This window comes from Lissotriton vulgaris, chromosome 7, assembly GCF_964263255.1.
Source record: "Lissotriton vulgaris chromosome 7, aLisVul1.2, whole genome shotgun sequence".
Taxonomy (NCBI): Eukaryota; Metazoa; Chordata; class Amphibia; order Caudata; family Salamandridae; genus Lissotriton; species Lissotriton vulgaris.
Window position 1 is genome coordinate 1,289,487,424 of NC_141695.1, and position 17,252 is coordinate 1,289,504,675.

Consider the following 17,252-nt stretch of genomic DNA (forward strand, 5'->3'; position numbering starts at 1 on the left):
CCTCTACTACAAAGAATTATCTATGTTGACTTACCATTATACAGAGGCTAATACAACAAAATAACCACTATTGAAAACCCAACTACTGAGAATAATACATTGAATAAGGTAAGTAAAAGAATTAAGGTGTTAGACCCACAGTGGATTGTAACGTGTAGAGTTAAGAGTGGGTAAGAAGAAGCAAAAAAGGTCGGGCCATGGTTGGCATTAGGTTCAGGGCTAGGGCATAGAGTAAGGTCTGTTTTGGTTTATGATAATGGATAGTGCTAGGTTTAGGGTAGGGGTACAGTGAGGGTACAGTTAAAAGTTTGTGTTAGGGTTCTGGTAGTGGTTTAGGTTAAGTCTTAAGTTTCAGCTTAGGGAAGGGTAAGGCTTAGTGTTATGATTAGGGCGTCAATAATGTTTTGGTTGAAGTTTAGACTTAGCATTAGACAACATACGTTTTATAGTTAAGTTTAAGGGTGTTTTACTTAGCATATTCAGTGTAGTGACATTCACTATAGTTGCAATTGTTTATGTAATTAACTCGGTGTAATGATATCCCCATGTACTCGTATATAATGTAGTGCGATATTGTACTATGGAATCCATTATAGCATTACTGCCCTTTGAGCAGATGATCATCCTTCTGTCTCTCCTGCCTTTGCCTAAATGGAAAACTCAAAGTAGATCCTGGGGCTCCAAGTTCATGTGGATTGGTACACAAACAACCTAATCTCCTTTATCACACAGAAAGAAGTAGAAGTCTGATAATATCAGCATTGAAACGAATAGAAAAATGTCTACAAAATGTTTTTAGCTAAGTTATGAAGATACACACATTTGCTATAACAAAGGATGCTTACATTCTGCAGGTGTGGACTATGGATGTAACATTTATTGGATCTAGGTTAAAGTGAAGCACAAATTAACAGAAACCATGACTTTCCTATACCAGACAGCCAGACAACTACTACACAATAATATAATCTTAATGATACTTTGCAATTGTGTACTTTTATGCTAGTGCCATTTTCTCTTGACATAAATGTGGTTTAGCATGCTTATATTTTGATATAGCTATTGCCCAAGCCTTTTTCTGTTTTACTGGATCTTCTGGTACCCCAGCTGCCCTGAAGAATGAATTTTTAACCATAAAAGTTGGAAGACTATGTGGCGTTGTAAGCCTACCTATTGTTAGTAGACGTATACTTGTTTTATAATTTAACTTCTATTAATCAGTGAAACATTGTGTGAACACTCACCGGCTATCAGCAAATGCACAGTTTTTGCCAGGCTTGCCTTCTTGAGGTAGCGTTTTTCAATAGCAGACCTCAGGTGGGAGTTAGACAGTTGAAGCTTTGAGTCTGAGACTGCTGATGAGGCTGACAGACCAAGAATACTGTAACAAAAGGACAGAAAAAGCTGGCGGATAGTACATTGTTCTGGTAAGTAGCGAGCAAGAATATAACGTTCTGAAGAGTAAGTTAAGAACAACTGAACGGTTGAGGTAGGAGGAATACACAAACCTCAGTTTGATGGCACAAATAAAAGCTTTTCTCTGCATAAAAGCAGGATGAATTATGTAGCTTCAAATTTTCCCAAGGAAGTGTGTTGGTCAAAATCAAACAGTTGTTCTTAAAGATTCAGTCAGTTACATCATTCACACTTTCTAGGAGTACACACAGGTAGATACCTGCAGTGCCAACAGTTGAAAGAGGCTATGTAGCATCTTGTATAGGAACATGAAAATCCTCCACTCTTACCTTTTGAATGACGTCATGAGATAGGAGAACGATGCCATGGGCAGCACACCAGTGCAGTCTGCTGCCTTCTGGGCTTCCTTCCATGTGACACTGCTACCAACTGGACCTACTTTTGAGCACATAGTAAGGATGGAGTACAGATCTCTTTCTCGCAAGCCTGAAACAAGGACAAATACAAGGAGACTTTAGTGCAAGGTAGGAGATTGGAAGGAGGCAAGACATTAATGCAAGGATGACAAACTACAGAGGTACAATCAGCATGATTGATCACCCTGACCAGAGGACTGCAGAACATATTTAGAGAATGACTGCCGCTATGACCAATTAGTCCTGTGGTGGAAGAGGTGCTGGTCAATGGTTTTTAACGGCAGAGCCAGCTGTGGCGCCACCACTGGAAACACTATTGTTTCCTCAAATTATTTGAAGTGGGGAAACTGGAAGTTCTGTCGAGCTAGAGCCAGTTTATAACAGAGTTCCTGCTCTCTTGAACTGACCGCTAATGTTATTCTGGTAAGTCCTAACTGCCAGTACAGCAGAGTATTTGTCATTGATGGGTGGAAACTGCATCTACGTTTTACGTGACATCAAGGTTGTCTCCTACAACACATACTGTTCTGTATATATAGCCAGGAATTAGAGCTGATGGATTAGAATAGTACATCCTGAGAATATGGATGACACAAATAGTCACCATTCTTTGAACAACTCCATCTGACACAATCCATGACAGAGATTCACAGAGTAGCACCTCGTTAGCTTGAATGGCTGCAAGAAGAGTACCGATTTGCTAATACTATAGCTGTGGTCTCATATGACGGGGCTTTAAAGAAGTTGCTCTTGTGATGATGGTATTTAGGGAGTTCTTTCTGTTGACTGTACTGTAGCGGTCCCAAACAGGTCAATTTGGAGTTACCAGAAACTCTGAGGTTACCTCTGAGGAGTTTGCACATTATAATGTATTGTCAGCTGGTTTGACAATATGCGGCTGCCCGAATGCTAAGGCTGCACTTTAAATCACAGTGTACCACTTTCTGTGGGGTCTTGAAAGCTCAAAATGTAGGACCATGTTGCCCACACTCTTCTTTTATTTCTCTTTTCTTTATTGCACTTCTGTTTTCTTCTTATGCTGCTTTGTTTCTTTATCTCCTTTTTCCATTTTTTAAAATTCTTATTTTTTTTTCTAATAATAATATAGGGAACTGTACAGAGATTCCACTTAAAATACAATACACCAGAGAAGTGTACATATGGAAATGCGCAAATAAAGCCCATCCACAGCCAGAGTCGGTACACTGATTGGAGGAGGTCCCACCATGCATCCCACAGTATTTTTGCAGGCAGCTGCAGGCTGTATAAACTAATTTCTCAGCTGCCGCCCACATGTCGATCCTCCTTTTCCACTCTCCGATTGTCGGAGGGGGTTAGTGCAAGCAATGTCCTGTTTCACTACCAGTTGACCAAGGACTATATTACATGACGGAGGCCCACGCGGTAAACCCCTGTCTCCTCAATACTCAATATCGCTTGTCTGGGGTTCAGGGTCAGTGTATATCCTGCAATCTTGCAGAGTTTGTTGAGTATCTTGGTCCAGCATAAGGAATTAATAAGCATAATAAATCTGAGAAAGTGCAAGCAGAACCTGAATATATTATTACATCATAAAATATCAGTATTGTGGCAAACGTGCAAAAGCTTCCTGTGTTTTAACACTCAAGATAAATAAGAAGACATAATGCAGAAAATTAGAGGGGTAGACAATGATTGTAAAAACAGATACACTGGGACACATTGAGCAAATTTCTCACAGACAAGGTAATAAAAAATGCTCTTCCTCAGCGCCTAGTAAAATTTACAGAATAACACAGTAAACATAGTACATTGATATGACAAATTATCACAAGGGCATTTTTACAAATTATCACAAGGGCATTTAATCAATTTCTTGGACCAGACATTAATAGTAGGAAAGGTTATCAATCTATGGTACGTGTTAAACCTGAATCTTGTTAAAAATAAAAAATAAGATATGGTTGAATATCATAAATAGCCAACCTCGTTCAATTGTTAAGAACACTAGGTTTTATAAGTTCAGTGGTAAGTCTAAGGTTCTTGAAAATTGAAAGCCAAGACTGTTTAGAGCTTTTCTGCAGGCTAGCAATAGTGTGTCAGGGGAGTTAAAATACTCTGGGTGCCCTAGATCAGAACATTAGTTTTTGATATAGTTCAGCCAAGGGATATGTAAAAAGGAAGATGATTTTAGATAATCCCTAATAACAGCTGCGGCCGGTGGTGGGAGTACCTGCGGGCAGTGACGTGGGGAGGGGCAGGGTGGGGGGTAGTAATGTATGGATTACGGAGTTTAACAGGTAAGTAAACATATAAATAAATAAACCGAAATTCGTTGTGCGCACTGCATCGCATTTGGTGATGCAGTGCACGCAACGAAATTCGTTTTATTCATATATATGTTAATTTACCTGTTAAACTCCGTAATCCATACAATACTACCCCCCACCCTGCCCCTCCCACTTCCCACATCACCGCCCGCAGGTACTCTCACCACCGGCCGCGGCTGCCTAATAATCTCTCGGTTCAATGTGGCATCCTCCGAGGTCCAATTGTTATACCAAAGGAGGATTGACTGTTTTCTGGCTATATCTGCTAAGAAGGGCGTTCCCAGCTCGGAGTTGAAAATTACTGAAGAACAACTCTATGGAACAACCTGGGGAAAGATAGATGCAGTTTTCTACTAAAACATTACCTAAACTATTGATATATAAAGTAAATGGAAAGGGGGAGAGAACGCATCCCTGTCTGACTCCCCTTTCTCCTCTGAAAGAATGAGAACCTTCCCACCCGAGTCCATAGCTGGCCCTGACCTACTGCCGGAACACAACTCTCTCAGAAACTGGATTATGGGAGGGTCCACACCAAGCTTAGTCATAACCTACAAGGTGTCATGCATTCCAGAATAGTAAGCACTAGTTAAATAAACAAAATCTAAAAACAACCTGTTAATAACTTAGGTATGGTTTAGACTAATTGAGGACGGATGTGTGATGAAATATGACAGGGGTAAACTTAGCGTTCTCACATCTAACCATTTTGATTGCTGAGTTGTTGATGATTAGGACAGCTCTTACTCAAAAGATCTATTGATTAACAACACATAATAAAGAACAGTATAGAAAGAGTGTGTGTTACGGAGAGATAAAAATAGAGAGAGAGAGAGACAGTGAGTGTGGGTCTCCCCGCCTTCTAGCACACATTTTCTGCACCTCCAGAAAGACCCTATCAGCGTTGATGATTTCACTCGTTTTCTTTTGAGCCAGATGCTTCCTTTTCTGCTGCCTTTGTGGATGAAGGGTGGCGCACACTGCAGAGATTCTTCTACTCAGGCTTTACTATCCTTAGGGCATAAATAGACCTTTACGCCATATCTCCTTAGGGTTTTAGTATTCCTGAGGTGGGTGACCAGGGTTACCCCCCCTCCCCCCGCGTCTTGAGACCCTCACGGGTGTGTAGCGCGCTTCATAAATCCCCGAATTAACTGGACTGCATGAGTAATCAGCAAATATTTTCTTAGCTTCAATAAAATTGCCTGGTTTGAAGAGAGACTTTATTGGCACGATTGACATTTGCACTCATAATGCAGGCTTACAGTGAGTTTGTAGGTACTTCACGTTGACTTACTGCACAGCAGCAGGGACAGCAGGCATTCACTGAACGTCACAAATATTGGTGTTGAATTGTAGCGAGAAAAATCCCTGGGTAGAAAGTAATGTAACACGTGCCCTTATCTGCTTTGTAAAAAAGCGGTCAGCAGTTAAAAAGAATCCAAAGAAGCTTTTGAAGCAAATATTTCAAGGTTAAGAGCAGAGATCTGTGAGGCTTTCCATCTCACTTGGTAGGTGGAAGACAATCTGAGCTATTGTAGCCTTTAGGGGAAGTTTACATTTACATTAAAACTGTGTCACCTCACTGGATTCCTTAAAGTTCACATAATGAGATGGATAGGCTTTACCAACTACCATATTAACTCAGAGCATTGTAATACTATTACCTTAATGTTAACTATCAAGTATTTTTGCAGTGATGACTAGAAAAACGTAAGCATGTGAGAGATAGCAGAGAGACTAACATGTTACTTACCTGCGATAATGCCATTTCTGGTGGAGGCTATCTAACCACAGATTCCTCATTTTGCGAATTTCCACAGCCGCCAGGATCCAAAAACTTTTGCTAGCTTCAGAAGGTAATGTCCTGCAGGTCTATGTCGGATACGTCCTTCCCCATGTGTGACGTTGGAGCTCCATATATGCATCCCCTCTGTGCGCAGGGGTCGGTTTCTTTCTGATCCCTGTACACGCCATTGGACAGGGAACCTTTGAAATCAGAATATGGCAGTGTGCACACTTTCATATCTGGGATCTTTTTATTGAGAATATTCCACAGAACAGGAGAATGGGAGGGTGAGTGAGGAGTCTGCAGTTAGGTAGTGTCTCTACCAGAAAAGGGGTTACCAAAGGTAATTAACTTGTTCTTCTGATAGAGACTTCTAACAGCAGTTTCCTTGAGTACGGGTTAATGCCGAGGAGGCAAGAGGTGTTAACGGACTTGAGGGCGAAGCTGGTGGAGGAAAACATTTATTTGGCAAATGTTTCCATTTGTTTGGCTTATCTGTCAGAGGGAGTTGTGGGGAATGCATTGAGGTTTAGGTGACTGGTGGACGCCTGTATCACGAAACTCCTTTGAGTGGGATGCTAAAGGAGAAAATCTGGATCTCAAGAAGCAGGTCTGCTCCACCTCTCTACTTGCCTATGCACAGGAAGGTAACATCCTAGTTTCACACAGGTTCCCACCAGGACCTTCGTCAAGGCTTCATTAAACAGCAGTCGAGGTTCTTGGCTGGTTTGTGCAGGATTGAGAAGCTCAGCCAGTCAACCCCCAGATCTTTACCTGACTCCAGAAAAGCGACAAAGCATTAATTGTGTGAAAGAGGGAGCGCAAATGCTACGATAATGCATTATTCGTTGTACTTTTTGTAAACACTGAACATGCATTGTGGTTTCATTTATCTTCTCAGAACTCTGATGGCCTTTTATCTCAGGGTAGTCAAACTACAAAGCATTCTCTATATGTGGGAAGTGATGAACATGTATTATGACCATATATGATCACATAGGACTTCTAAAGCCTTTAGATGTGGTTTGTATCACTGCTCTAGCACTCAAGATATATACATTTTAAATAAGCCTATGATAATGAAGTGCTGAAGGCTGCACCATGAATAGTTTGGAGCATCAGTGAATACCCAGGATGTTCTTCTCAAACAGTTCATACCCTCCTCCAAGGCAGCAACACTGCACCATACTCTGTACACTTGCACATCTATAACACTACATGACACTTCCCTCCTGGTGCCTTCCAAGAACTTTGTGAAGAGCTAAGATCTTCTGTGTTCTGCATGTATAACTCGTTCAGAATCTCCACAAAAGATTGATCTGACTAAGGACATAGTTATAAATATGCTCCTCACCATTCTTAGCAATATATAGTGCTGTCAACGAGATGGTGACAGTCTCAGGACCATGTTCCTGCTCCAAGCTTGCCAAAACATTTTGCATTAGTGGCGGGAGTGAAGCTGGAAAACTCTTGATCATCTCAGACACCTGGGAAGAAACACAAGGAAGATATGTGAGTGACAGGCAGAAGTTAAAAGGTGATGGACTCACTAGACAATTGCAGCACAGCATGAGATGGAGACCCATCAACAAAAATAGATATAGAGAAAAAGTGATCAATGGAGATGTGATGCATGGGAAAAAATCCAAAGTCATTCAAGAAGAAGGAGATGAACATGGAGAACTAGAGAGCAAAATGGCTAAAGAAAGAGGGGTGAAAGAAAACAACAGGGAAGCGGATAAAAATAAAGGAATGGAACCTAAAAGGGACAGACACTGTAAGAGGAAACTGAGATAAGGCTGACCGTGATGAGGGTAACAAGTCACTGTCAAATCATGCAAAGCAGTGAAAGGCACTTATGCAATGGAAACCATGGTAGAAAGGGAATACGAGGAGCAGGAGGGAACAAATAGGGGAGATTAAAGCAAGAAGGAGAAGCATAAATAAGAAGCGAAAATAGTTGATGTGAGTGAACCCCAGAACTGAAACCTTCTGCCTGAATAAACTATAAGTGACTCAAATGAGCCACTGCTTCAGTAATCTGGAATTATAGTTTCCCTTGATAACCTCAAAAGTGCTACATTTAAACTTATTTGGATTCAATCAACCGGGTAAAATAATAAATAGCATTAATAGCTATGATGGTATGGGACACAATCGGATTTGTAGGCGCCAGTGGTCACATGCTGTAAAGTCACTCTTCCAAACCATTTTTTTGTAAATATTATTATTACCTGGAAAAATTGTATGTACCCGTAGCTATACGCCTTGTTCAAAATTGCTTGTCTATGAGAGTTATTGCTCTTAAATTTAAAATAGGCACTGATGGCACAGTATATTGTATTGATGGCACAGTGTATTGTCCTTATATGAGATACAGTGGTTGTAGTGGCACAAGTCCAATCAGACAGAGAGAGGCGACTAGTCAAAATACAGTATAATCAGTAGCAGAGGTTAAACCTTTTCATAGACGGCAAAGGTTCGAAGCTCCTCGCTGACCAGCTTCAAGTACAGGGGCTGCTGAGAACCTTTTTTAATCAGAAGCAACCGCATCTGAAAGAGAAAGAATAATGTGAAAGACATTGAAGGGAGGAAAATATCATAGCAAGTCACAACATTCAATAGAGAAAAAACTAAGTACAACTAAACTAAAACACATCCCACAGGCAAAACAACAGGTTGGCACTTTCTCATAGTGTTGCAGTCTGCAAGATCATGAAAAGGTTCTGTAATTCATTGCAGGTTATTCATTCATCTAATGGACCGGTCCCCTGCATATTAGGCAAGAAAAGATGTTGCCATCTCAACACGCCTTCAGAAGTGAAAGCAGCACAAACATATAAACTGAATGAAATCAAATTAATTTTTAGCTTGTAAACCCTCTGGTTCCTTGTTTTATCCTGATTTTTCACCTACCAAGGATTTGATTCATATTTTGTGAATAAACCTACAGACAAGTTAAAGGAAGCAACATTGTTTATCATGGAGTTGCATTTAGCTCAATAAATTAATTTCCATCTTTGACTTCACAAAGGACGTTAGTTTGTAGACAATATTTTGCACAGGAGAAAGAACATGTGACGGGAGAACTACGTCTGACCACCTCACACAGAAGCAATTGAGTTCATCCTAGAGGCTGGTGCATCATGAATGAGTGGATGACCTAAGGGACAACTTGGTGAATCAGAATCTCTGCATCCTGTTCTTTTCTAACGAGTAGCATCCATCAAGTCAAATACAAGGTACCACCACAAGCATAGTGAACCTCAATTCCTGTGTTTGTCTGGCTGGATTCCCTAAGGAAAATTTAAGATACAAAGGAAAAGCACTTGAAACTTGCAAAAGGTGATGTTTCGGTTCAGGAAGGACCTGGCTTGGCAGTTCGGGCTTGACTGTTTCCATGAGGAGCAGGGTCAAGGCTGACATGCAGATGGCTGGGTCCAAAATGAGGTGGCATGGTAAGCAAAGAACGATGGGTTGAGTTTGAGTGCTACCTTGAGCTACTGCCAGTGATTAGATGTATTGCAAGCAGCCTCTCATTATCATTTGTGTGTGTCATACAAAGGAAAAGCCTTCATATTCCAGGCAAAAGAAACCATACAGAATATATTGGGCATAAATATTCTATACACCACAGTACACTATCTGGTAGCTTTGTCAAACAATTCAACAAAGTGGCAAAGGCTCTAAAAAGCAGCCCAGGAAGAAACATTGTGTCAAACAGTATTCCCTGCACCTTCTTTGCATTCTAATACATTTCAGAGCTCTTTACCTAGTGATTATAGGCTCGTTCCTGGCAGACAATACACAAATACTGTGGACCTCCTAAAGATAAAATAGGAATAACAGTGTAACCCCTAGAATGAGTTCTTGCATTACACGTCTCAGTTGTCCTTGCGCTTTATTAGAAATGCAAGCCATTTACATTAAGAAACTAAGCGGAGACACCGGAGAATTCAGGACCAGCCGAGCCATAGAGCCAACACGGAGGTGCTAAGGTTAATAGACGTGAAGAGGTACATGATGCCCTCTTCTTTACCAGTTTGCCCTATGTAGGGAATTGTTGCCATCTCCTCAAAATTATTAATAAACCGATGGTGGCACTTTAAATCAAAATACTATCCATCCAACCGCAGTGATTTTGAAAATACACCTAAAAAGGAAAGAATAAAGCCACAAATTGAAGAAATTAGTATATATCTCCCTAATCATATGGGAGCTACACTGACCTGCGTGCTGTTGCACCAGTTAAACAATTGTTCCATTAAACAATTTGGATAAGGAAAGAAAATTAGAAGTCCTGAAGGTGGCCTAATTAACACTTTACCGCCGAAACCCGTTGACGCAGAGGTTTTGTTAAATTTGATGTGAGGCAGCAGCCATAAAGACAGGGAAGTATTCACCTTACTGGTTGTTGATGAGCTCAAACTAAAATTAACGATCTAAAAGACACAATTTTCTGTCTTGTGTAACTTTTTCCTTTCCAGGGGGCTTAGTCTATTTATGAATTTGTACTATTTGAATTAGTTAGGAGATTTTTAATGATTTATATGTGATTTTTTATTATGTCATATCTATTATTGTATTTTAATTGTAATTCACTGTGATTTGAATTATTAAACTTGTGAATAAGTATTTTCACAGCCTGAGTAGAGCGCTTCAATTGTGTATTTAGATGAGAGTTGTGACCCTGGTATGAAGTTGTATGATTGACTGGGGCAAAAAGAGCCACAATAGTTTCTAATATTAATTTTCAAGTCATTTTGTGTTTAACTATTCAGTTATTAGGTGCTCTGTCCCTTTGAACTCTAAGAGCCCCTCTCCTTGGTTTCAAGGTGTTAATAGAATCCAACATACTAGAGATTCTGTGAGGGTAGTTGAACAGGAACGAAGCCAGTGAAGAGGTCACGGCCTCAACTCTCTCTATATGCAAATGAGGCGGGGGCTTGCTGATGCAGCCAATAAAAAGCAGGCACACATTGAGCTGCATAGTAGTAAAGTTTTAAATCCAGGGAACCCAGTCCTCCCATAGAGTAAGGTAGCTTTAAACTCTCCCACCAGACCAGTCGTTGGTTACCGGCCCAGGCGAGCTGAATCAGGAGTGACTTAATGCACTTAAAAAAGAGAGAGGGAAGTATCATCGGTATGTTACAGAACAGGAATAGAAACCGAGGAAGGACTACCATTTTCATCAAAGAGACTCGGCCCATGAGGGATGAAGGCAAACATATCCACCTGCAGACGTCGTCTTCAAGTCTGACCACAGCCCTACCATAGTTATCATTGAATACCACTTCGGAGTTAGTGTGAACCTGTATACCCAGGTAACGCCCTGAGTTGGTAGTCCACGGTAACGGTAAATCTAACTCGATGGGAGCCAAAGCCGGTGTGAGTGGGAAAACAACGGACTTAGCCCAGTTAATACGGAGACCAGAGAACTCACCATAATGCACCACCTCTCTCAAAACTGGGGAGAGGTTAGACTCTGGGTCTCTGATGTATAGCAGGGTGTCACCAGCATAAGTAGAGAATGGTTAGATGTACCCAGGGAAACGAATCCTGCGGTGGATATGATACTCTCTTAGAGCACACGCCAAGGGCTCAGCCACATCATAAAAAGGAGTGGCGACAGCGGACCCCCTGAGGAGTGCCACTGGATATCCTAAAGGGGGGTGTGACTATATTACCCACCCTGACCCTGGCAGTAGGGGGCTTATACAGGACAGACACTAAGTTAGAAAAAAGGTCTCCCACACCCATTCGCCTCAGGACTAACATCATAAAATCCCACCCAACCAAGTCGAAAGCCTACTTGGCATCTAAGAATATCGCAGCTACTTTGATTTCAGGATTAGTATGCTGGATAGCCCCAAAAACTGTGCACTGATTAAGGGTGAGTGTGCGACCCGGAACAAAGCCAGCTTCTTCGGAGCTGACCAGAGTTGGTACTAACGGAGCCAAACGATTGGCGAGTACTTTAGCGGTCTATACGATGAGCACTCCTCCAGAGGCTTGCCTGGTTTTGGAAAGGTGACCAGCATGGTCTCCCACAACGATGGCGGCATCATCCCACTCACTCCCAACTCCTCAAATAATGATATCAAGAGAGGAACCAGAAGATCCCTAAACTCCTTGTAAAAGGCTACAGTGAGGCCATCTTGCCAGGGAGCACTCAATGCTCTCATAGATTTAAGCGCCTCATGGATTTCCCAGGCCTCCAGAAGTCTCATCAAGTATTCCCTATGCCGGTCTTCCAGCCAAGGGAGCTTGATATATTCCAGATAGTCTACCACTCCATCACCTCCTCTCGATAGGCAGGACTGCTATAGCTCGGAATAATAATCCCTAAACCTATTAGCGATAGCTTTGGGATCCTGTATGAGTTCACCAGTGTCAGTACGGATTTCTGTAATTCCAGTTGTCTCCCGTTTACCCTTCAGGATTGCCGTGAGTGTACGATTTGGCAACAGCGTACTTACCAAGAAATGTAATCTCTCTGTCCGCAATTTCGTGATACTCTGCTAATTTGTCTCCTAATTCTGCTGTCATCCGCTCAGCATCCCCCTCCTGAACCTCTCCTTCGAGGGTAGCAAGTTTATTTTCCAGGGTCATCAGTTAATTCCTACCACTAATTTTTCCTGACACATGTTCCAATGCACAAGTTACTACTTGTGTAACAATATATCTGTAAGAGACATTAGTTAGTGATAGATTCCTTACCTTAGAATATCCTCAGGCATCAGACTGGTTCCGGAAAGCTTTTGTCAGCAGTACCCCTGCACGTCAATAGGCGTCGTCGTACTGCTCCGCCTGCGTCGTTGGCGTTGTATTCGCCGAGATGACGTTACTGGAGCTACTTAGACGCGCCCACGCACGCTGACCTCAGTTCTGTGCACAACTTTCCGCGACAGGAAAGCAGAGCCATGTAAGATACGGACTACTGGTGCATAGGAACTAGGGCCTAAAAGGATGAACTTAACCCTAGAAATCAGTTTGCAGAACGGGGAGGATGGGTGGGGCGGTAAGGAATCTATCACTAACTAATGTCTCTTACAGATATATTGTTACACAAGTAGTAACTTGTGCTTCAGAAAGAGACAAGTTAGTGATAGATTCCTTACCTTAGAATAGATACCCCAGCAATACCCACCCCGGTAGTGGGTCTGCGAATAAGATTACACCAGAAAGTCACAGAGAACAGAACGGCCAAAAAAGCTGTCCCTCCGGATTGGACTGTCAAGGCAATAATGCTTTGTGAAAGTGTGCAGTGAAGCCCACTTGGCAGCCTGACAGATGTCTTGTAGGGGGACACCACGTCCCAATACCGCAGTGGCTGCTGTTGCCCTGGTAGAGTGGGCACGCAGCCCCACTGGAGGTTCCTTTATAGCCATAGAATAACAGGCCTTGATACACAAGACGACCCAGCGGGAGATAGTCATCTTGTGAACAGCCCGGCCTTTCTTGGCGCCTGCGTAGCCAACAAAGAGCTGGTCATCCACCCAGAATGCTTGTGTGCGATTCAGGTAAAAGGAGAGTGCACATTTTGGGTCCAGAGGGTGGAGCCTCTCTTCCTCACTGGAAGGATGCGGAAAGAAAGTGGGCAAGGTGATAGTCTGCCCGATGTGGAAGGCAGTGACAACCTTTGGCAAGAAGGAAGGAGGAGTGCAAAGCACAACCTTGTCAGGATGAGCCAACAGAAAAGGAGGCTTACAAGAAAGAGCCTGAAGCTCACTTACTCTCCTGGCAGAAGTGATAGCCACCAGGAAGGCAGTTTTCAAAGTCAGAAGACGTAAAGTTCAATTCTGAAGCGGCTCAATGGGAACGCACATGAGATAAGTCCAAACAAAATTCATGTCCCACTGAGGCATTATGAAAGGAACAGGAGGGAATATATGCGTAATGCCTTTTAAGAATCTCTGTACAACAGGGAACTTGAAAAGAGAAGGCTGATCTGGAAGCCTCAGAAAGGCTGAAATGGCCGAAAGGTAGCCCCTGATAGTGCTCAGAGCAGAGCCCTGCCGGGCCAGAGAAAGAAGGAACAAAAGGACCTCAGAAAGAGGGAAAGAAAGGGGATCCACAGTCTTGGCTGTGCACCATGCCACAAATTTGTTCCACCTGCAGGAGTATACAGATTTAGTGGAGGGACGCCGGGCTGCCAGAATGAAATCACAGACTTCGGGAGGCAAGTCAAATGGAAATCAACTGTTGCAGCTCAGTCTCCACACATGTAGGTGGAGGCTGGGCAGGTTCGGGTGGAGAACCGTCCCCTGCTGCTGCGACAGAAGATCCTCCCGCAGAGGCAGTCGGATTGGAGGATCATACTGAGTAGCTCAGGATACCAAACTCTTTGAGCCCAGTACGGAGCCACAAGGATGACTTGGGCCCAGTCGCGCCTGATCATCTTCAGCACTGTGGGCAGAAGCGGTATAGGCGGAAAGGCGTACAACAGACCGCAACTCCACTTGCGACAAAAAGCGTTGCAGAGCAAATGCCGCCTTGGAAATTCCAACGCGTGGAACTGATGACATTGCGCGTTCTTTTCGGTGGCGAATAGATCTAACCAAGGCTCTCCCCACTGTTGAAAGAGACCGTGTGCCACCTCGGAGTGAAGACGCCATTCGTGATCCATCAGACACAGGCGGCTGAGTATGTCCGCCCTGACGTTCAAAGAACCTGCCAGGTGTTGAACCGTCAAGGAAATGCAGTGACGTTCCAGCCATTCCGGAGACGCAGAGCCTCCTCACAGAGGGTCCACGACCCAATCCCGCCCTGTTTGTTGCAATACCACATGGCGGTGGTGTTATCCGTGAACACTTGCACTACCTTCCCCCTGACAGAAGGAAGGAATGCCGTCAGTGCAAGAAGGATCGCCCGAAGCTCCAGAAGGTTGATATGGAGCCGGGACTCCGCCGGAGAATAGAGGCCTCTGTTCTCCGCCTCTCCCATGTGGCCGCCCCATCCCAAGAGGGACGCATCCGTCACCACTGTGTGCTCCGGTTGGGGAAGGGAGAGGGACCTGCCGCTGACCCAATGCCAATTCATGAGCCACCACTGCAATTTATGTGCAGTGCCCTCCGAGATCTGGACGTAGTCGGACAGGTCCCCCTGATGCTGCACCCACTGGAACTTTAGGTCCCATTGTAGAGCCTGCATGTGCCACCTAGCATGGATGGTCAGCACGATGCAGGAGGCCATGAGTCCCAGCAGCCTCAAGGTAGTCTTGACCAAAACCCAGGACTGGGGCTAAAAGAAGGGAATCATAGCCCAAAGATCCTGGACTCGCTGTTCGGGCGGATAAACCCGAAACTGCTCTGTGTCCAGAACCGCTCCAATGAAGAGGAGCTTCTGGTAGGAAAACGGGTGCAACTTTAGGACATTGATTGAAAACTCTAGCAAATGCAGGAGGTCGGCCGTAGTCTGGATGTGGGAGACAACTGTCTGGGGTGAACCCCCCTTGAACAACCAGTCGTCGAGATAGGGGAACACAAACCCCTGATGTGCGCAGATGAGCTACGACCACCGCCATCACTTTCGTGAACACCCGAGGGGTGCAGGTAAGGCCAAAGGGGAGCACGGTGAACTGAAAATGCTCCTGGCCCACCGTGAATCGCAGGTAACGCCGATGGGCCGGCAGGACAAGAATATGAAAATAGGAGTCCTGCAGATCCAGAGCCACCATCCAGTCTTGTGGGTCGAGAGCAGACAAGACCTGAGCCAGAGTGAGCATTTTGAACTTCTCCTTCCGGAGGAAGAGATTTACGTTCCGAAGGTCTAAGATGGATAATAGACCCTTGTCCTTCTTTGCAACCAAGAAGTAGTGGGAGTAACAACCACGACCCACTCCTGGCGTCGGAACGCGCTCGCTGGCCCCCTTGGCCAAGAAGGCCATAACTTCCTGCTGGAGAAGTACCAAATGATCCCCCGACATGCAGTGGAACTGCGGTGGCATGGCTGGGGAGGGAAGACTCGAAGGGGAGGGGGTAGCCCCTTCGAACAATCTCCAGAACCCACCTGTCTGATATAATGGTGCACCAGTGGGTGAGGTGATGACAAATCCTGCCCCCCACTGGCGTCTGGTGGGCCTTAAAGATCGGACTAGGAAGGTGTGGAGGCACTGGCAGCGGGCGTGTCGGTGGACTGACCCGCACGCTGGCCCTGTGACCCACCTCTGCGAGCCCCACGTCCGCGGCTGCGCTGGGACGGTTGCTGAGCAGGCTTGTTCTGAAACGAACGTGTTTGTACGCCCCTTCCGGAGCTTCGAAAGGAACAAAAGTTAGAAGCGGAAGGAGTATGTGCGGCCGAAAGGCCCAAGGACTTGGCCGTGGCCCAAGAGTCCTTGAAACGCTCCAATGTGGAATCCGCCTTATCACCAAAGAGGCAAGTGCCATCGAAGGGCATGTCCATCAAAGTACTCTGGACTTCAACAGAAAAGCTAGTTGTCCTCAAAAGGGCATGACTATGTAGCACCGCCGTTGTGGAAATTGCCGTACCCAGCAAATCAGCGGTATCCAGACCAACACGTATAGTGAACTTGGCCGCATCCCTCCCTTCCGTAAGAGCTCAGAAGAGAACTGTCCGGGCTACCTCCGGACACTGAGGTAGCACCTGCTCAACCACATCCCAGTGTTCACAGACCGCAGTCCAGAACTTGCAGAAGAATAAATCTTCTAGCCAAACTGCTCCAATTTCTTGGATTCCTTGTCTGGTGGAGCAGAAGGAAAAGCACTTGGGGACGTCGAGGCCTGAACTACCAAACTCTCAGGCCCACACCATTGTCCACAGGGACCCCTGTGTTTGCGCCGGGACCAAGTGCCCAGAAGCACATCAGTAAGTGCATCATTAAACGTCAATAGCGGTTCTGTAGAAGAAGAAGCTGGCCGAAGCACTTCAGTCAGTAGGTTGGTCCTGACAGCCACTGTAGGGAGCTCAAGGCCAAGAACCTCGGCTACCCTACGTAGCACAGTGCAAAAGGAATCCCTCCCCTCCATAGTAGCTGAAGGGGATGGTGAACCAGGCACCGGAGTGTATTCCGGGCCAACGACCTCCGCCTCCTCATCCCAGTTGGGGACAGATTCGCACTGTGCTGCGAGAGGGTATTCAAACCCCTCTCAGTCCTCTCCTTCCTACACAAGTGGACAAGGACGTGGGTGAATAAAAGGGTAAAAGTCCCCCATCGGCGTCGGGATCAGCATTGGGAGACATCCCTCCGGCACCGTGTCAACGTCGGAAAAGAAGTCTATGTCGGTAGTCGTCGATGTCGGTGGGGGCCTTATGGGGTCCACCGGCAAGAACGGGGAGTCCCGGCCGGAGCCATGGAGGCCT

The 17,252-nt window shown here is 44.7% G+C and overlaps 1 protein-coding gene across 7 annotated transcripts in view; it reads right to left on the minus strand.

Moving 5' to 3' along the window:
• TEP1 (telomerase associated protein 1) overlaps positions 1-17,252 on the minus strand; it is a 1,080,103-nt gene that overhangs the window by 501,640 nt on the left and 561,211 nt on the right. For all 7 annotated transcript variants that reach the window (XM_086931874.1, XM_086931872.1, XM_086931869.1 and 4 more), the window contains 4 exons: positions 8,391-8,483; positions 7,285-7,417; positions 1,746-1,902; positions 1,245-1,381 (listed from right to left, as the gene is read on the minus strand). In XM_086931874.1, the coding sequence (XP_086788000.1) occupies positions 1,245-1,381; positions 1,746-1,902; positions 7,285-7,417; positions 8,391-8,483 (520 nt within the window). The remainder of the gene's footprint in view (positions 1-1,244; positions 1,382-1,745; positions 1,903-7,284; positions 7,418-8,390; positions 8,484-17,252) is intronic.